This window comes from Echiichthys vipera (assembly GCF_963691815.1).
Source record: "Echiichthys vipera genome assembly, chromosome: 15".
Taxonomy (NCBI): Eukaryota; Metazoa; Chordata; class Actinopteri; order Perciformes; family Trachinidae; genus Echiichthys; species Echiichthys vipera.
Window position 1 is genome coordinate 19,800,272 of NC_139840.1, and position 19,673 is coordinate 19,819,944.

Genomic DNA, 19,673 nt, shown 5'->3' on the forward strand with positions numbered 1-19,673 from the left:
CAGTGGAAGGTGCTTCATAGAGAACATTTCACCAACGCTAAACTGGCTAAGATATACCCTAGTCACAGTGACGCTTGTAACCATTGTAAGCAGTCCCCAGCCGACCACGGACACATGTTCTGGATGTGCCCGAAGCTTGCTGAATTTTGGTCCGATATATTTCAAACCCTCAAACAGGCTCTTAACACAAATTTGGAGCCAAATCCCCTGACTGCTCTTTTTGGGCTCTCGGCATCTAAAATCTGCCCGTTACTACACAACGGGTCGTGGCCTTTACCACCCTGCTCGCCAGACGTAACATTCTACTTACATGGAAACATGTTTCTCCACCGACTCACAACAGTTGGATACGTGATATTTTACAATGTCTACAGTTAGAGAAGTTAAGGTTTTCACAGAGGGGATCTTTGACAGAATTACACAAAACTTGGGACCCACTGCTGGCTCTTATTAGTAACAGTCTCACTGTTACTCCTGATGATGCTGAGGACACTTCCTAGTGCTGGAAGGAGAGAGACACCCCCCTTTGTTTTTGTTTTCTTCTTTCTTGAATTACTTTATTTATTTTTCCTATGAGTTTTAGTTTGATTTTTTTTTTTACTTGACCTATCTACTTATGTTATATGTTATGCGGCTGCTTGGTTGTCATTGTGACCGTGTCTGACATGGGTTATTGGGAGGGATGATGGGATTCATGTTGTTTTTTTCTTTTGTCTTTGTTTTTGAAAGGCACGAGAGTTGCATCAATCTACTCATCTAACTCTCAGTGAGAAAGCAAATAAATGTATTTCCCAAAATGTCTGAAATGTTTATTGTGGAATTATTAAATCCTGTCCGATTTTGGCTGCTTTAATTTTGCAAGGTTTAAGTAATATTAGCTATACCTCAGCAAAGCATGAATACAGAGATCTTTTTCTTTTCTTTTTTAAAAGTTTTTGTATGGGGTTAGGAAAGAGACGGCATGACTTCTGACACTTAAATTCGTTAAATTAATCCCTGACTAACTTGAGTACTTGGGTGCATATTTGCTGCTAAAGTGATGAAGATCATATACTTGAGCCACAGTGCATCTATATCACTGTCAGATTTAATTCTTCTGCGCTCTCCATTATTCATGCTGGCTGCACTCGTAACTAATCTGTAACTACACCAGCGAGAGGCATGAGTGCATATTGATCACGACTCAATTGTCAGAGGAGCAATTCAGACGGCTAATATGCAATCACAGCACAAAGACACTTTAGCACCGAAATGTGAGTGAGCCATTAAGTCAGTTATTCAGTATATTGTAATATTGGTGAGGGAAACAAAAAAAAAATTAAGTGTAGTTTCTAACTATTCTTCACCTGTTTTGTACAGCTCTGTGGCTCCTTTGAAGAAGCGTGGTAGAGCGGCCTCCAGCATCATGACAAAGTCCTCCAGCTCTTCCGTTACTCCGACCAGCATGTACTCATTCACTAGGTTGTATTTCGCCTGCTCCAGAGCCCACTGGCTGCCCACGTTCCTGCGCAGAGGATCATGTTCATTGTATCTGGATTTGTTTTACCTTGTACTGTGATGAAATGGTGACGGTTCCGCTGGATGTAAAACGATCACAACATTGGCAAAGGACAGAAACGAGGGGGAGGAAGAGAGTGAGCTGAAAGGTACAAAGACAGCGACAGGAAAAATGATTAAGTGTGATGTGAACAGAGTCCAGAGAGGGATGAGACACAAGGAGGACCAGAGGACGGTGCTGAAAGGCAGGAAGGAATGTGGAAAAAAATATGATGTCAGTGCCAGGCGTTGTCCTGCAGGAAATTAAATAATAAGGGAGGAAGTAAATTGTTTAAACCAATAAAGTAACTTTTTGGCAAAGCCTCGATAAAAAGCATTAGAGGACTGGCAGCAACATCACCTTTTTGTCTTTATTTATGTAAAGTTTCCAATGTGACTTTCCACTGCTTTAATATGCTGCTGGTGCACGGCAGTGAACTCAATCTTAGACGCGCTGACCTTCAGTCGGTTACCTGCTTCAGGAGGGTAAATGGGTAAAAGATGGAAGGCAGAGTCAAGGAGAGATTAAAGGAGGGTAAGAGGGATAAGTGAGGGCAGAGAGATTGATACTGATCGTCATGTAGAGAGAATGGATCATGGCTGAGAGAGCTATCAGAGACCTTGTGAAGATGAGAGGAGCAGAAGTGATAGAAAATGACTTTGAGGTTTAATGTCGTGCGGTATGAAACAAAACTGATACAGAATCCCCTCTGAACTATCTGAACTGCCTCGGGCAAGAAAAAGACAAGGTTGGCTGTATTCTATATTTTATTCAACTGAAAAAGACAAAAAAACAACAATGAGTTAGTCCGTGTCTCTACCCAATCTGTGGTACGTAACCTAAAGGCCGACCATTCAAACTAAAAGGAGCAGAGTGTAAAATGTATAATAGCCATAGTTATGTCTTCATTAGCGTATAATCACCTGTGTTTTTTTGTTATCTTAGAACTGTGTTTTTCAATGGGAGTGAGCGTGCGTCATGCATAAATACTGTATATATTATAAGTTTAATAAATAAATGTATGTTTCTTAAACTACATTATAAATTCAATATTTTCTACATAATCCTAGATTGCGTTTGTTCGCTGTGAGCGGGAAGTCAGTTTTGTTATTGAATGACGGACGAAAATCAATATGATGGATTTGTGGTTGAATCAGAAAGAGATCCTCACACGTTTCTCACTAAATTGTAAACTTCACTCAAAAGACGTCGTTCAATGCAACTTCTATGCTGTCTTAGCGTTGTTGCGCGCTGACACAACATTGGTTTGCCATGAATTTAGAGATGGACTGTGTTGATGACTGATGGGACAGAAATGTACTGTTACTCTTTGTATAGACTTTTTTTTTCCTACCAAAAATGTTTTGCGTTGGTCAAGAGGTACGTGGCTTGGTACTTTTTCAAGTTTAAGAACTACAGGCTTAGAACGAACCGTTCATATCTACACAGGGAGCGAATCCTCTTCCATGTTGCTCACCTTGTTTCTACAGTTGTAGTTTTTCGCGAACGGTTCTAAAACAGAAGTAAACAGTGCATATGTTGGGGACTATTTTCAGTCGTGGTCGTTTATACACATTTGGTGTGCTGGTGAGTGATGAATGCAACAGAGTGGTGGACTGTTGGACGATGGGGCTCAGAAGAATAAGATATAACAGGTTTTAGTTACACACCAATCGGACTAAATTCGCTGGTACTATCCCTATCCGGACAGATTTGGTCTGCCGCAGTTTCCAGTCTTTTCCTGGTGCTTTCCTGGTGCTACTGGGTGATCTGCACCGAAGTGCAAGTAGAAATAATCTACACACTTCTGAGTATCTAAAAGTGAAGTTTCAAGTACATGGCCATTTAAATGTCATATTGGTATATGAAAGTGACGATGAGAGAAAGCAGTGAGAACATTAGGCGACGCTCAAGTGGCAGTTTACATTAAAAATGGAAATGAAGAAGACTTTGCAGTGTAATTTGGAGCTGTTAAAGCATGTCATTTACTGTGAAGGACTGAAGTATGGTCCTGGATGTTTTGACAGCATTGGTGTTAATGTGGACGACCAGCAGCTCCCAGTGTTTACAGCGAGGGGTTCAGGGTGTCCGACTAGGGCCGAGAGTAGCACACGGCTAATTCACCGGTGTAAGCGTCCTTTTGACCACTCTTGTAAACACAAAGTTGAATTAGACCGTTAACACGATATATGGTAACAAAGATAAGAAGTAAGACTTTAGTTTAACACCATTAAATCAACACTAAACATTACACCATCATTTATATTCGTAGGTTAAACAGAAAGTTTCATAGAATTTAGCCAAAAACTGTCCGACTGGTGACACAGTTCCGTTACATAACAGAATTCTTAGGAGAAGCAAATTCATCAGGGAACTCATCACTTCCTTTTCTAGACTGTAAAAATCAAGGCTTAAATCCAAACCACATCTGTCAGCACTAGTTTGGACGCCTCGTCCTTTTCGACCAAAATTTCTGTTAGTTTTGATTAAAAACTAAACTTGTATGCTGCTGAACTTCCCTGCTGCTTGACTTGCATTAGTGCAGCAGCTGTCCTGTTGCACACATCTGTCTTTGCTTATGTCTGTTTTTTTTGTTTTTTTTTAAACTGTTCTGTAATCTAAGATGTTGGGTAAATGTTTGATTTTACATTGTTGAACTATCATTTACTCTGCTTTTATTGATGACCACGTCTGTGTTCTACTTTTCCTGATATGTTTTACATTAAGATGATTGTTTTAAACCTGTTTCCTGACTTTAGGAAGCCAACTTCCCACCTGCCTACAGGCTACAGATTAGAACTAGATTCCTGGCTAATTCTGGCATATTTACAGTGATGTTTATTAAAATGTGCTGTCCCTGAGAAGATAAAATATATATATGTCTTTTTTATACTTTTAATGGACGATAAGAAAATTATAGATCATCACCGAAGTAAATCAAGCTTTCTTTCTGTCATGTCAAACATCAGGTTGTACTTCTGACTCAGTGTTGTTAGCTGAACAGGAAAAGCGTCAGGCGCTTGAACACTTACCAGCATTCAGAGTAGTGACCGCAGAAAAAGGGGATCTGGAGCCAGAGCTTCTCTGGGGCACAGTCTGAGCCGCCGGCTGATACACATTCATCAAACGTCTGAAACGCAAACGCAACGCATGAGCATATTTGAACAAAACACTTACTTTTCAAACTGACTTTATATGGTTGATATGAACATTAGGAATGATTTAAACAAAAGAATGACAGAATGTATGGATTTTAACCTTCTTGTCTCCCTGTTTCCTGCGTCTCAAGCCGGGGCGGTAGTCATCCCCGAAACGCAGAAAGTAATAATAAGACACCAGCCTTTCAATGGGGTCCCGGATCACATTTATGTAGATGGGCTTCCTCTTCACCCCAAACCTGACAGAAAAGACAGTGATTGGGTTGAAGCACTCAACTCAACAGGACTTGAGTCCGACAATTCATATTCTTAAGACAAACAAGAGAGTTAGCAGATTTGTTTTGTTGAAGCTTTGTGTAAGCGCCCGTTCTCACCTGGTTTTAAAGTGTCCACACCAAGAACTAAAACTATAAATATAACTATCACGATAACCATGTGAGCACTGACGATGATGAATGATAGCGCTCTGTAAACAGCAGCACCAAGCACACGCTGCACACTCCAGCTGTGTTGGAGCCCCATACGACCCTTGCCTTCTGCATTTTTGTGTTTCCTAGATGCCATCACATTCCTGTATACCTTCACTTTTGTACAAATAGGGGCATTAAAGAACCACATAAATAATCTTAAAAAAATAAATAAATAAGCTTTCCTAAAAGAGTCAGTCAGAAAAGGCAGTTACAACTTTACCGAAGTGTGTGTGCACATTTTATTTATTCACTTTTTACACTTTTATACATTCCTGTACACGCTGCTAAAACAATGTGGACACATGCGGCCTCCGGATGTGGTCTAAATGATGGGATCTCAAAGCATCCTGGGTGCATTCACACTTGTACTCAAATTTGTACTCCATAAGAATTGAGATACAGTATGTTGTTTCTAGAGGCGTCTTTGGCGGTAAGAGGTAACTGCAGGCGAGCCGGTTCTTTCAGAGCCTCCATCTTGTCACGTTCAAAGTGTGTTGACTATTTATTTTTTATTTTTTTAGTTAACTTAATTGTTACACATTCGCCTCTCTACTTCCAGTCCTTCCCCTATATGTTACCCTCTTAAATCCACACACACACACATGTTCCTATAACACTTCTGCCCTGACTCAAGTTGGAAGTTCCAGATTTCTGATTACAAGTGAACGCAGCACAACCGTTAGTGACGAGTTAAGCCGGAAGACCAACGGCTGTCAGCAGTGTCACTAACACGACGGCTTATTTACATCTAGCCCAGGAATGTCGTCACAGACACGGATATTGAAATACTCGGCAAAGAGGCAAGTAGAAGTGCTTTCATTAATGGGTCATATGATCAATCACCATTATTTTAACTCACTCTTTGTTTGATAGAAACTTAAAAGATAATTAAATAGATGAAAATCTTACAAAGTACATCTGTAAGAGCTGTCAACTTGTGATCGGATCACTCAGGACGAATGTTACTGCCAAGTTAAAACCCTAAGTGAAAATTAAACGACCACAAGGTGGCGTCCGCTGCACAAAACCACGGCAGGGAGAATAAACTTTATTTAACAGTGTTACCATTATATTGTAAGACAACATATTTACTTTGTGAAGTCCAGAAAGGAGACATGTCCGTGGTAGAAAGCCGGCTTCATTTCCCTCCACTCAGTCACGTTCTTTACAAACCGCACCTAAACCAAATCATGACCCAGTGGAAGAAATGTTTTTTAACACAGTTTACCACATACTGACAACGACGAAAAGGTCAATTCATGTTAAAGAAGCCTGTGAAGCGTGAGCCGTCACTGACCTGGTCCTGTATGGACATGACCGGGTTGTTCTTGGTGGTGTTGATGTGCAGGACGTGGTAGTGGTTCTTCCCGCAAAGGTCGTAGGCGATGTTGGTGAAGGAGGTGCTGGCCGTCTTGGGCACGCGGTTGTAGATGATGACGATGTCGTCTTCTCCCTCGGACAGCGCAGAGGCAGACGAGTCCCGTTCCCTCAGTCCGTCCTGCGTGTGCCGCTGCTCGATCTCTCGTACTTCGTGTCTGGCGATGGCTCGTTCTGGAGGGGACGGCGGGGAAAAGACAGATACAGGTGAGTTAAACTGTAACACTGCAGAACAGGAGTAGTGAGGGGATAGGACATGTCTTTCAGCGAGCTCCAAACAGCTGCAGGAGTTTTGCTCTGGAGCTGAACCTGGACTCTGATCGCGCTGTGGAGCAGAATAAGTCGATAAAAAAATGTCTATAAAAAGTAACAGCAGGTATTTCTTGTTAATACTGAAAATTGTAAAGAGTCAGCAAGAGAGATACGAAGAGTTAAACTTGTGGGTATCACAAGCAAAAACGCTACCATCTGCAACTCCCACATGCCTTTACATTAGGGGTAGAAGGGGAATTTAAAGATTTTATTGATACCAATGTATAGGGAAATCGGGGATGGTTGTAACCCTTTTCCCTGAATTTATGAGTTAAACATCTTAAATTTTGACATCAATTATCCTTATTCGGCTACACATATAGAAATGTTTCCAACTATTTCACATAATAAACGAAATCATGTTAATCTCTATATTGGCCTATGTGTGTGTTGCTACAACCATCCCCACCCCTGCAGCAGCATGGTTGTTTGAAATCAGCACAGATGAAATACCTCACACAGTGCCTAAGACACTTCTCTCTAATGAAATAAAGGTTACATAACTATAAATTCAACATTAACAGTACGAGTCAAGATAAAGATTTTGTCCAAAAAAATACTTTCCTATCTGAGAATCACTGTTTTTGCTGTAAAATCTGCACAGCTCTTCACACAACTCTGACATTTCCTGTACAACGTTAGGATGGAAGTGGCCACGTATGAAATAGATCTCATGACTCTCAGGTCATCTTTTCTGGTGAAAGTGTTGCTGTTAGTGCCACGCCCTATGAATAAAATCTGTCAATAAATATGTTCTAAAATTTGTCAAGGAAAAGCATAATTTTATGTAATGTTTTTGACAATTACTCCGCCTGCCAGTGGCATGCACACCCCAAAACCTTTTCCCTCCGCTGCTTAAAAAAATCCTTCAGAAGTAGAACTGCTGCGTATGAGACTAAACTGTAACTTCATTAAAAATGGATTTCCATTTAATTCGAACGTAGTCTCTCTTAGCGAGCAGATAGATAAAAACCCTGCTTCACACCAAGGATCAGGAATAATGTCAAACAGGAATATTAGTTAATCATTTTGTGAGCAGCCTATTTCACGCTGCAATACCACCTCTCTTGTTCGCTAATGAGATTCCACTTTAATATCCTACCTTTACTTTCACTCTCTTTATTTAACTGCAGAGTGCCTGTGTGCTCCTGTTTTAGATCAAATAAATGTACTGTCATATGGCCAAGTGCATCTTTGTGTGCCCGGGATAGTGTGAATAGATTTCTCCAACCTAGTTTCTTCTTCTTAGAAAAGCATCATGTAGCCACGGGTGAGAGGGTGAAGAGGGAGAGGTGGCAGGCTGAAGGTCAGTAGTTGGACAATAAGGCTACAGTTATTTGATAGCTAACTGGATGTTTACAGGACATCAATACACTAAAATGAGGAGGAAGGAGGGATCTCAATCCTAACCCTGCATAAAGCAACAGAAAAGCCAGACCTCAGTGCCTCGGTGTGAACAGATTCAACACAAAGAAGCCCAGGTCTTTGTTGGCCTTGGGCTTTTCTTCGTCTGAATTCGCCTCAGATTGACCAGTGTTGACAATGCCTCTGAGTGCTCCGCAGGAAGGATGTTTGTGTGTGTGTGTATGTGTGTGTGTGTGTGTGTGTGTGTGTGTGTGTGTGTGTGTGTGTGTGTGTGTGTGTGTGTGTGTGTGTGTGTGTGAGGTGGGGAGGCAGCACAACACTGGAGCACCTAATACCCGTGGGAGCGCTCAGTGGAGCCAGCGGACTCCTAAAGCCCGGACCGGGCGCTCAGACACTGTTACAGCCTAGACTGGCCGGCTTTAGAGGCTGGCATCATCTGGCACCGGTGCCCAATTAAGATGTCAACTGTTATTCTGCCGCGCCTCTCCTTCATCTTTGCAAAGTCTGTGAACACACGTGGCCAAGCACACACAAAACACACACACACATTCACAGAAATACTCTCACTGCCCCCTCTCTTACACCCTCCTGAGCAGCTGTTAATGTTCCACTCATCAAAGCGGGATCTGGTTACGGACGGAGCCGTGCCGCTACCGCGCACTTGCGACGGTTGCTCCTGGGCTGGCGGTGTGGGGACGTGCCAGGTGGCTGTAATGGCTGAAGGCTGTCAGCGACGCAGAACAACTGTAATGGAGACATTCATTCACGCTCCCTTCCAAAGCATGCATTAGCCAACAACAACAGCAATAACAGTTGCTATGCTGGAACTTTATCGCCTGGGCTCAAATGTCCTTTTAGGATTATTTTTATGACGGCGTACAGTGAGAGGAGACAGAGAGACAGTGGCATTCAGAGTCCGAGTGCAACCCGTGACAATGCAAGTCATAAATATTAAGTGTTTTTCGTCTGATGCGTAGTACCAGGTGTCCATCAGCTTCTTACTACTAAGTGATGAGTAAGAAGTTACAATAGCTGTGTCAATTTCACATGGTTCAGTTGGAAACCGGTGATGTCACCTACACCCACAACGCACCAATCAGAATTAAGCAACATCTGAATCTAAGTGACGGTAGAGGGGTCTCTCCTGTTGCCAGACCACTCGATCAAATCTCAAACTGTCCCACATAGTCCTGATGAAGCAGATTAGTTGAGTTGTTGAGTGATTAAACTCTTCATAAAGAATAGTGAAATTATTTACTTTAAAGCTGCTCTTAATCAATATTTGTACATCATTAATGGATCAATGAAAAAAAAAAAGACCACCTGCCTATCTGGGTATTGCTTTCATGTACGGCTCAAACCTTTTATATTTTTGTTCACTCTTATGCCTTCCACGAGTATTGTTTCCTGCAGCAACACACACGTGTTTTTCAGAAAAAAGGCTGAGATAACCACACTGTATGCATCTACTCAACACCTACCAGCAGGCGGACACAGTTAGAGACTAACTGGTGAACAAAATGGAGCATTTAGCGGCTAAAGAGACAGATATTTCCCTCAGGAGTTGGTGGAGACCAAAAACAGAGGTAACAGGGAGTGAAATTTGAGATGACTTTCACCATATCAAAATGGATATAGCCTCTTTATTTGAGGCTAAAAAACGGGGTAGCGTGTCATGATTGACGGCCGTGATCGACTCTCGATTCTAAACGTCTCATTTACCTCTGAATGGCATCTAACCATGTAGCTAGCTTTTGTCCATCTTGTTCTTGAGTTTACTGCTGGCACAATGGAGGTGCATGACATTTAATTTGCGATGCTCACAGCATTGAAACAAAACATTTAAAATGCTCAACAGCCAGATCTCTTTCAGAAACAACGCCCTGGTTACTCTGGATAATCCACAGACCTCGCTGTCAACACTTTTCACTGAGTATTTCTTCAATGCAAAGTTCTTCCAGTGAAATAAACTGTTGACAGCGAGGTCTGTGGATTATCCAGAGTAACAGGGACACTTGTCTGAAAAAATACATTGCTGTTGCTTTAAATTTTTTTAATGTTGCTCACAGCAGTGAAAAATGTCAGATGTAATTCCATTCAGCTCAGATTGGTCGACTCTACCGTCCAATCACTACTGTGCGGACTGCGCCACCACATTACAACATGGCGGCGCCTGTATCTGCGATATTTTGGCTTCATTTTTGTACAGTGGGAGGAAGTGGAGACACGTTGTCCTTCATTGTATATACAGTCTGGTGTACAGCAGCATCCTCATTTCAAGGGTTCGGCTCATTTGGGGCTTTGATGGACATGATGCTGCTTACCTTAATGCAGATATTACGATGACTATTGTGACTTGGAGGCGATGATATGTCAATGTAGAGCATGTTGAGGTGCTCCAAAGAAAATCTGTTGATGCAGGTTTAACTTTTGATGGTTGCTTATTTAAGCTATTCGTTATGTTTTGAGTTCTTGGGGCTTTAAATGGCAAAAATAACAACCATGGTACAATATTTTCTCTCTTATCTCTAGTGGTTTTCCGAGGCTTTAAGCTATCTGAGGTGAATGGAATTACATTTGACATTTTTCACTGTTGTGAGCAGCACAAAAAAATTAAATGCAACAGCAATGTCCCTGTTATTCCGGATAATCCACAGACCTCGCTGTCAACAGTTTATTTCACTGGAAGAACTTTGCATTGAAGAAATACTCAGTGAAAAGTGTTGACAGCGAGGTCTGTGGATTATCCAGAGTAGCCAGGGCGTTGTTTCTGAAAGAGATCTGGTTGGATGAACATTTTAAATGTTTTGTTTCAATGTTGTGAGCATCGCAAATTAAATTCCATGCACCTCCATTGTGCCAGCAGTAAACTCAAGAACAAAATGGACAAAAGCTAGCTACATGGTTAGATATCATTCAGAGGTAAATAAGATGTTTAATTGAGTGACGTGGCATTTTAAACTCTACAGACTTACACTTCTTCTCCATATTTTGAACTGCTGACAAACAGAAGAACATGCATCAACATGTAAGCTTTCTTTTTGCACACAAATATAAGCTTTTGTGCAGCTCAAGCTTGCAAAGAAGGCTGGCAGTGTCTCAGTTTTTTTTTCTTCCATAGGAGGTTGGGGAGAGTGAGAAAAACCGAGGGGCTACTGTGTCCCCTAATACAGCGTCCTGAACTATGTAAATGGGCCCAGAAACCACTTGTTAAAGACATGGTGTTGTGTGGCAAATTTCCAACAGTCAACAAGGAGGCGAAGCGGGGACGGAGAGGGCTTCTTAGGCTTTGTAGTAGACGCCCTATTCATTGCGAGGCTGAATACACTTGGCACAGCCCTTTATATCAGAGGGCGCCACACACACACAAACTTAAGCTTAGCGCTCCCTTCTGAGGTCATTTAATTAGAGAAGAAAAGCTTGAATTACTATGGCCACACAGCGGGCCTACTTTCATTCCACATTTCCGTCAGTTTCTTCCCCTCAAGCCGTCTCTGTGCATTAAAAGCTAATTATGAACCGTGAAGCCAACACAGGTCTTAAACACTGTGACAACTACAAGCCTATTACTCTGAGTTTCATTCAAAGTGAGAGACAGGAGGAAGACGGAGCGCTGCTAGTTGAACATATTTACTGAAGCAATTTCGCGGCTGATTAGATGCAAGCATTTGGAATCGTCATTCATATTCGCCCGCCAGATCTGGGAATATGTGACAGGCCGTCGTGTATTATTGCCATCACGTCAGATCTGATGGGATAATAAAAGTGGGGGAAGAGAAGATGATCCTTTTCTCCAAGCGGCACATAAATCTATCATCGCTCCGATCCGCCAGTCGGAGCTCTCCTCCTCTGTCTGCTTCCCCTGAGAGGGTTAGCCCTTCCAACTGAAGCCTTGGGCTAGGTGGGTAATAGAGATTGGCTATCAGCAGCAGACTGAGGTGTATGGCTTGTATGGTTCTGCTCGGATGCCGCTGGATTGCAAAATCAATGAAGGATGACAGGGAGGAGATCTAGGTTGCTGCTGTATAAAAATGGAGTTAGTCTGCTGCTGCTGGTGCTGTTTCTCCCTCTTCCCCTCTATATAGACTTGGAGGCACGCCGCTGTTTTGCGGTGCCAGGTTTAGGGGGAGGACAATTATGTCACCACTGCAGCACTCAGGAACATTTGGATAAACCGTGCACTTCCGTATTCCTAATTATTCCAATTCAGTCTTTGGATCCGTTTAGCAGAGAGTGGATTAGCAGAGGAAACAGGACTGACAGGGGGAGTCAGGCCTGATTTAACTGAGCAGAGCCTGCATTACCATTGTTATTTAGGTGATGACAAGGAATATAGACCATGCTGAGAGAGGAATCTGTTGTGCAGCTTTTTTAAACTCTGCTGGCAGCTGCAGGGAGCTGAAAAAAGGGGACAGATAAAGGAGCGCTTTCATTAAGTGACTGTAAAGGTGTTTGGTACATTTAAAACACCTTCGGAGCTTTCAAACAAGCTCAGCATAAGAGGAGGAACAGAGACGTACACAACCACGCACACTGAAACATAAAACATACTGTAAGACTAGACACACACACTATTATGCTGCATGCCGTATTTCACAGATTTTCACTTGTTTTAGAGAAAGATAAAACACATATTTGAGGTAATGGGCAATTCTTTAAATGTGGTTTTATTTGAACAGGTCAATTGCTGAAGCTGAGGCATTTTTTCCCACTGGCTTTGACACACAAGTGTGACATTGACACTCTATGAAAGGTCTCATTCACTCTGCTCTATCCTCCACAGTTCAGCTGAGGAAGAGAGGAGAGGTGGGAGGGTAGGGGGAGAGAAGAAAGAAGACGAGACAAGGGAGAGAAGGACCAGGTCTGAGTCGCAAGGAGACCGACAATAATGTCGCCAAACAATTTGATCACCATGTAAAACAGCCAGGGCAGGATTAACCCTAGGGGGCCCAGGGTAAAAACCTGACCTCTCTGTGCACTCACTGTGTATCCTGTCGCCTCCAAGTTCCCATTAAACACGGTGCACTTGGCAGACTGTACTTGGTAGCTTCATTATTTATACATAGAGACCCAGACACCAGCTAGTACCCCGAGGATGGAATAACAAATCCTGGCCTCTTTATTTAAACTTGGAATATGTAACTTGAAAGCACAATAGAAACTATAGCATTAACAACGATGCAACTTTTTCTCTCCCAATACTGATGCCAACACCTCAACACCTCAACTCAAGGTATCTACTGATACTGAGTACCGATTTCATGCCAGTGATCTTTTTTAAGAAATGAGTCATGGGCGTGCCGTGCCTGATGGATGTAAAATTGCTACCACTAACTGGACTTGAGAATAATTAAGGATTACTTCTTATTGCATTGTTATATCCTGTCTGGTGTGGTCCTTACTATGCAATGTATTGTGCTGTGTGTGCTGTGTCTTCTATTTGTATTTTTTCTATTTTTTCATTTATTTATTTATTTATTAGGGACTACAGATGCTAATTAGTATCTTTGGAATAATCGGCATATTTACAGAGATGTTTAAATATCGATCTTCATTAATGTGCACTGTCCCTATCCAAAAATAAAGCATTTATTATTATTTTTATTAAATGGTAGTGGAAACACAAGTGTGGATGTGGAATGATCACATTACGGTTGATACCCAGTTCACTCCCCAAGGTCAGTATCGATACTGATCCGCTGTATCAGATCCAAAAGTAAGCCCGGGTATTTCCCCAATGTAAACAATGTAACAGAATACAGATCTTGGATTTAACTTAGAGATGTAAAAAGACAAGTATAAGTATGAAAAAAGATTAATAGATGAATCAGTAATGAATACAATCATTAGTGGCAGCTTTCCTGACAAATTTGCAATAATAAAACGACTAAATCCTGAGAAACTGGGAGTTTTGTGGCCTGTGGTGGTGGTGCTGGTAATCCAACCAGGACAGTCACTGAATGACAAAGCACAGAAACATACAAAACTGTCTTGTGTACAGGAGGATCTGGGAAGTTTCTATTTGTTTTGTCTTTAAACATTGATAAAAGGAAATAGGAAAGTCTGATTGCAGATGCTAGAAATGGTGCTGAACAATGAATTAAAGTCAGACTGCCACATCTGCAAAAGAAAGGCTCCACTGTTGAAATTCAAATCAACAGATGCACCCGGTGAGGTGACACAGCCGAATAAAATGTCTGGCTACATTGCATATTCTCGTAAATAACAAGTTTCACAGTGACGTGATCTTTCCTGTCCTGGACTTGGCAGTTTGCTGCCTAGTGGGGCTCCATAAATACAGGCTGAAGAGTTGTTCATTGTTATGACTTTCACGGTAGCCCTGCTTTTATTAGAAGGCTACAGAGGAAAGGAGGAAAGTGAGAAGGGGGCAGCGTGCTGTTAAGGTCATAAGCCGGATTTCCACCTACAACGGGAGGTGCCCGATGGAGGCTCTCCGTTCTCTGGAGAGATGCTGCTGCTGCCGGGGCCCTGGAGTTCAACTCAGCACAAACAATCGATGTGAAGGTCGTGTATCCTGAAAAGTCTGGAAGTTGCATGTAGCATGCTGAAAACAAGCATGTTCTTGTCAGAGATTGCCGACAAAGCATTCCTCGTATAAAGAGAAGAGACAAACCTCGGCCTTGTCTGCGCTCACACACAACACTGTGCAGACAGTTTAAAGTGGTTAAGTGGTTTGGGGTATGGGTCTTGAGACCAGAATGAATCCATTGAGTGTCACTGAAGAAGATTTTAACATTATAAACTTCAGAGTTTTTTAGGGGGAATAACAGAGTCTAGAAGCTCAGGATGAGGGTTTATTGCTCTGTAGAGTTCATGAACTACAGAGGACTATTTTGAGATGGAATTGTAGGAGCCCAGTGTAATACTATCGGCTGCTGAGGTCACTCAACGCCAAAATGATCTGGCTGACGCACTCTATTGATACCTTGTCTTGTGCTGCGTTCAATAATCTGCAAAATCGTTTCTCTCAGTTATCCGTGTAACGTGAAAAAGGTTTATTCTCAGATTTAATCGGCCAAAGTCAGACGCCAACAGTAACTTCCTACTTTTACACCTGGGCACAGAATCATAGCACGCTGTACAACAACGCTCAATGATTAATAACTTATAATAACATATTTGGCTCTGACAGCGATAACACCAGCCATGACACCAAAGCAGGGCAGGAGCGTAATGTTGTACTCCCTATACCCCTACTTCCGAAGCCCTTTCCTTGGGCCACACCCATCTTTGAACTCAGCCATAACTTCAATCTAAACCTGTTAAGTTTTGTGTGTGTATCTTCTATCTTCCATTGTGTCATGGAGACAAAATCTGTTCACAGACATATGAACACCTGACAAAATACTCAAAACTGCCTCACTGTTCCTGCTCCACTTGGTTTCTCCAGGAGCACATTTTGCCATGATGGTTTGCAAAGTTTCCTGGAGATTTTCCCAGAAACTGTCCATAGGACGTTAAGCTGGGGAATTATGGAAATATTCCAAATTGGAAAGTTTCCATGGGAATTATGGGAATTTACTGGAAATTTGGGTTAATTAAAAGAACTGTATCATATCCAAACATAAATTTAAACATACAGTATGTTTTGTCATCAGCAGACATCCATGCAAAATAATACAATTAAAAAACGTTAAATTTCAACAGACTTCAAGTTTTAATTATTTTATTGAACGAAACATCAATGGGCTCCTTCCTTTTGGATTGACTTTGGTAATCGACTTGAAGGAGCTGGTACCGGGGCTAGTAGGTAAGTCTTTAAAACACTCTTTTAATAAACTCTGGGTTCACTTACTACGTTGTGCTTCGTTTTGTGTGTAAGGACTCTTATCATGTTACTGCCGAGGTTGGTGTTATTTTAAGCAATATTAGTGGTTAAAAAAGATATTTTAATGCCTTCACCGTACTGTCCCGAGCTAATCACTGTTAGCACGTCTGTCTGTTAGCGACTCTCCTGGACTTCTCCGTTAATAGTTTATACACGAAAAAACTGTCTCTGGTCGACTGAAAAAAAATCATTAGCGAACCAAAATTTCATTGATTGGTTTGTCAACTAATGACTTATCGCTCTAAATGTGTCACAGTTCATCTCTGCCTCACACTCTGCACCTGCTTTAATCTGCCAATCAGACACACCCCTCTCATCAAGCCAACTCCACTCACCTGTGCTCTCTGCTCTGGCTGTATTTAAGCCCCATCTCCACACTCACTCATTGCCAGATTGTTCTCGATGCTTGCACCAGACTCTCCAGCGTTACTCTGCCTGATCTCCCGGTTTCGACCCAGCCTGCCTCCGACAATCCTGCCTGACCGATCTCCTGGAAACCACCTCAGCCTTCCGTCCCTGACCACGATCCTCGCCTGTCCCCTTCTGGATTCTGCCTGTCGGCTCCTGTGGCTAACTGGTGGTTACCTGGTTCAGCTCTTCAGAGTGAGTGTAACTCCAGTCTCCTCTGCGGCTACCTGCAGCGCCGTGACTCTGATTATTCCCTGCACCAAAGCCAATAAAGTTTGTTACCAACGATTCCTGCCTGTATTTGTGCTGCTATTGGGTCCTAACCAAACCCGTTACAAAATGACGACCACTGGTCGACCAAGAAAATCCGTGGTCAGGGGCAGCCCTAATTTGATGGATGTTAGTGACGATCAAGACGATGGGATGATTTTGGCGCTGGAATTACGCTTTAATGCCAACACTGAAAAATTGTTTTTACAACCCTAATGATGACACACACAAGCTAAAAACAAAACTAGCGCCCCTGTCACAGCTGGCAACATCCTATCCGACTACACACGAGGGTACACTAAATAAGCTCCCGCCACATGTGGCCGATTTATAATTCCTAGTCTAAATGCAAACCATGTCCTTACACTAATGATAACAATCCAGGATAGATGGAGATGATAATCGTCATGGTTCAACCTGCCACTTTCTCCGCTAATATGTCTTTTGTGCGATCGAAGCCGGTAGTGCTGTCTGACAGGTGAGCCAATAATGTCTGGAAAAACAGAAAGAGTAAAGGGGGGCCACGTGCTGTCTGCTTCATCAGAAACAGCCTGTCAGATGAGATTATGGAGCAATTTACACAGATGGCAGATCCCATCATTCCGCTGCCTTGTTAAGTAAAGGTTGGATTGATTGGAGTGGATCTCATCTTGGCACAGATCTCTAATGACTAAGCAGTGGGAATTAGCCAACATTTCCCAGGGTTCATACAGCTTTACAATTCAAGCCCTTTCAAGGTACTTTTCCGACTTCCGATTTCTGACTGGAAGCCTTTATCAACACATCTAAACTGCTACTACAAATGTAATTGAAAAAAATAAAGTTTACAGAATCGCTTTATACCCAAAAGCAATCAATGTATGTTGTCATGTTGATTTAACCAGCTGTTCATACTCACTTTGTATGTTTTGTCTGGTATGAGACACCAGGAGACAAAATTATGAAGATGGGATCATTTCGCTTCAAACATTAAAAGATTTTTTTGATGACATCAGTGACTGTGTAAAAACCAAAAACAAGCATTTTTCAAGGAGTGTATTAGAATTGAAGCATATTCCTAACACAACGGTTAAACAAAACATTTTCCAAACTTTCCAAACTTTGTTTGAATCCTGATTTTAAGAGGCATTTGTGCTTCAAAAGTTAGTAAAAAGTGTTGTAAAAAATTCCACAATAAAGCAGCAGTCTGTTCTGAGTTTTATGACAGGTTTTCATATGAATACAGGGCTCATGCTTTCATAAGTACTTGTTTTAACAGACAATCTTTTCCGTAAACGGTACAAGCACTCAGTACACCTGTCTCATATTTCCTCTTTCCTCCAGAGACAGTTTTATAGAGCACAAAGATAAGAGCTTCTCACAGGAAATAGAGAGGATGTTTTGATTTAAGGACTCCGCACAACGAAGGTCAAACTGACATGCACACTCAAAGGATATCAGACACAGATCACCTTTCAATATATAGTTAGTAATAAACAAAATCAGCAGGAATATTTCTGTCGTCACTCAACACACACACATAACAGGCAAATCTGAGAGAGCGTTAAATGGGATAAACCTGCTAAATTCACACAGAAATAAAGTCTCATATCCTGATATAACAACAAACAGTGTTTGCATAACAGCGTAGATCTGGTTGCAAGCTACAACCCAGATATCAGATGTTTCCGTTCCCTCTCCGTCTCTTAGCCCTGCAACGGATAATTAATAATGCATGTATGGGAGTCCGGGGAGAACTCCACACTCTATTAAGACGGAGCAGACGACAGCTATTCATAGTTTTAATGACGAGTGGGAGGGACAGGTGAACACCGCAGAGAATCTGTCCCACACAGAAACATGCTACAGAGAGAGAGAGCGGCGCGCTGCAGAACATCTCTGCTGCGACATCAGTTCAACTTGTTATCGCTTCATCTCTGCGGGCTAATCTCAGTGTCTTTCATCTCTTAGTTCTCTGCTGCTCTTCTTTCATTTCATTATATTTAGCATATAGCAACGTGTTAGCCATCAGAGGATCTATGCACAGGTCCCACTTTTACTCTCTAAATACAGATTCTGATATCTCTATGTGGAGTTGGATCGTTCCTGTGTGTACGGTCATGTGATGCTGTAAATACACAACACTTCTTAAAGTGCTGCTTAAAACGATCTCTTCTTCTACGTCGCGCTCACAGTAATCTCTAAACAGATTCCGCATATGAATGTGGATGGGACAAGATTTTAAGTTCTGGTTTCTGTTTGTAGTCTGAGTAGTATTGACCCCTCAGGTTTGAGTGGACTTTGTTTGCAGAAAGGTAAACAGTGCATGTGGAGAAACAACATCTCTGGACCAAGCCAGAAAAAGTGACTTTTCTCAGATTTTTGATGTTCCAATACAGTTTTTCTCTAACTGGCCTTCAGATTCAATTCAATTTCAAGTCAATTCATCTTTATTTATACTGCAAAATCTCAAAAAAAGTTATCTCAAGGTCTAGACCACTCTATGACTTATTTATGATTTACAAAGGCCCAACAATTCCTCCATGAGCAAACAGCAACAGTGGCGATAAAAACCTCAAAGTTTGCTCAAATGTCGTGGGCGGCAGATTTACCAAAAGACATTTAATCTGTCTTTTGAAATACAGCACAATGTTAGACACAATAACAAAAATGTTCTGACTGTTGAAGCTGTGATCTGACAGTGACACATCCTCTTTACTGGCGGTTTGTTTATATTACAAAGCATGTGATATCTCCTGAACTCTTTCTGCTGCTTCAACCACATTTGGTGGACATGTGTAGATAATATATGACAAATTTGGTGCCACAACGTCAAAGGAAGGAATCTCTGTTTGCCTGTGTATATCAAGAACCGACCATCCGATCCACTTCACAGGTTTACTGCTGAAGACCTGAGGGAGTGCAGCGTTGAGTGCGAGGTCAATCAG

General features: G+C 41.9%; 1 protein-coding gene across 1 annotated transcript in view; it reads right to left on the reverse strand.

Annotated features, from left to right (window-relative positions):
- The window catches only part of hs2st1a (heparan sulfate 2-O-sulfotransferase 1a), a 30,951-nt gene that overhangs the window by 1,381 nt on the left and 9,897 nt on the right, over window positions 1-19,673 (reverse strand). Inside the window, exons 3-7 of the mRNA XM_083928462.1 lie at window positions 6,463-6,716; window positions 6,258-6,343; window positions 4,796-4,934; window positions 4,570-4,667; window positions 1,347-1,504 (exon numbers count right to left, since the gene is read on the reverse strand). Of these exons, the coding sequence (XP_083784588.1) occupies window positions 1,347-1,504; window positions 4,570-4,667; window positions 4,796-4,934; window positions 6,258-6,343; window positions 6,463-6,716 (735 nt within the window). The remainder of the gene's footprint in view (window positions 1-1,346; window positions 1,505-4,569; window positions 4,668-4,795; window positions 4,935-6,257; window positions 6,344-6,462; window positions 6,717-19,673) is intronic.